This window comes from Papaver somniferum, chromosome 7, assembly GCF_003573695.1.
Source record: "Papaver somniferum cultivar HN1 chromosome 7, ASM357369v1, whole genome shotgun sequence".
Taxonomy (NCBI): domain Eukaryota; kingdom Viridiplantae; phylum Streptophyta; class Magnoliopsida; order Ranunculales; family Papaveraceae; genus Papaver; species Papaver somniferum.
Genome location: NC_039364.1, coordinates 82,670,358 through 82,671,969, shown reverse-complemented (window position 1 = coordinate 82,671,969; position 1,612 = coordinate 82,670,358). Strand labels below are relative to the sequence as shown.

Below are 1,612 nucleotides of genomic sequence, written 5' to 3'. Positions count from 1 at the left end.
ACAACATTCCCTTATCGCAACCGCTTAATCTCCCTTTCTCCAGAATGAGCATCCCTCGGTAAGTCTAGCTTTACCTCTACAAGACAGTTTGACAATTTCCACATACAACCACTGTTTGTGAGTGACTGAATACAGTTGTTCTGCCTTCAAAAATCCAACAACAACACAAAGATTCAAATATTCATATATTCTCCAAAATCACAAGAAAAACTGAAAAATACAAGTAATAACTACTACTTACATGTTGAAGCATCCTTGGCACTTAATATCTGACAGCATAATTGTTAGTTTTTGTGCCCACTAGACAACAGTGAAGCGAGACATTCCTTCGGCTTGTATTGCCGACGAGGTTGACTGCTGCCACCCTACATCCATAGTAGTATCCTGTTGGGGTAAAAAGTAAAGTGGCAAAACCTTCTTGCAGAAGAAATGTCGCTGTCACTGCCGAAATCTTCCATACACAAGCAAATTGGCAATGGTGGCAGAAATTCAAGGGAAAAGACAAAAAAAGTTGTTGTCTATCAAAAACACAAAATGCTGAAAACAATACAGTAGCCCCCTTGAGTAGTTGATTGTAATAAACTCACCGGTACTACGACGTTCACTAGCCCCATCTTCTCTGCTTCAGAAGCATTATAAAATCGAGCTAGAAACCACATTTCACGTGCTTTTTTCGGCCCGACCTGGTAAACCACCACCAGAAGAAAAATAACATGTTAAGGGCTATGATTCCCCCACTGCGCCAGAGAATTCAGTTTCAACACTTACCAAACGAGACATGATGGAACTTCCATAACCTGCGTCAAGACTTCCAACCTGCACAAATCCACCGTAAAAGGTATTTTGAGGAGATCAGAAAAATAATTCTAGTGTGCAATTTCTAGATATGCATTAAAAAATTAACATTCCAAAGAATGCTCATAAAACAAGCATAATACGGGTACCTTTGGACCTGTCTGGCCAAAAACGGCATTGTCAGCAGCTATTGTTAAATCACAAACCATATGCAATACATGTCCTCCTCCAACCGCATAACCTGCAAAGATATGTAGTAAACCTTTTTTGCCTTCTTCAACCATAGCAACGTGATTTCCTTTCACAAGTTTTCTCTTAATCCATGTAAAATACTTTCTGAAACCCGAAGATAAATGAACTTGTAGCAGGTTCTGTGCACGCCGGTTGAAACAACCCACAATTGCAGACATCTCATCGTGGAGAGACGGAAAGAATGTCCCATCACAAACTACAGAATCAAACCATTCATTACAAACCCCAATTAGATGTACAAATAATAACTCAATAAAAAGAATGAGGCCAGAGAACGTTACTCGAAAAGTCTCCGAGACAGTCTGAGTTCACATTTGATCGCAACATCAATTAGGGAGTGTCTCTTAGACTGCAAATGATGTCCTCCCATTAAAGTGATCAAGCAAATTGGAACATTGACATCTCAAAAACATCCAACAAGTTAAAGCGTTTCCAAAATTATTCTCAAATACATACAAACTGAATGGGAAGCAGTTTCGTTGACAGGCAGGCAGGCTAGCAAAAAAACTATAGTGGAACTTCAAGTTAGTTCCGAAAAATTGAAATCATCCAATTTTGCAACAAT

General features: G+C 39.2%; 1 protein-coding gene across 1 annotated transcript; it reads right to left on the bottom strand.

The window, feature by feature from the left end:
- Positions 1-300: 300 nt before the first annotated feature.
- LOC113294836 (1,4-dihydroxy-2-naphthoyl-CoA synthase, peroxisomal-like) lies at positions 301-1,205 on the bottom strand. Its single transcript, XM_026543211.1, has 4 exons — positions 945-1,205; positions 769-816; positions 588-683; positions 301-384 (listed from the first exon to the last, which is right to left on the bottom strand). Exons 1-4 carry the CDS (start codon positions 1,203-1,205, stop codon positions 301-303), a joined length of 489 nt encoding a protein of 162 aa, XP_026398996.1.
- Positions 1,206-1,612: the final 407 nt, after the last annotated feature.

Bases quoted from the DNA above. Each gene is read 5' to 3' on its own strand.
- LOC113294836 (XM_026543211.1), bottom strand. From the start codon at position 1,205: ATGTCTGCAATTGTGGGTTGTTTCAACCGGCGTGCACAGAACCTGCTA. The intron at 817-944 runs GTACCCGTATTA...GGATTTGTGCAG, and splicing joins TTGGCCAGACAGGTCCAAAG to GTTGGAAGTCTTGACGCAGG. The intron at 684-768 runs GTAAGTGTTGAA...GTGGTTTACCAG, and splicing joins GTTCCATCATGTCTCGTTTG to GTCGGGCCGAAAAAAGCACG.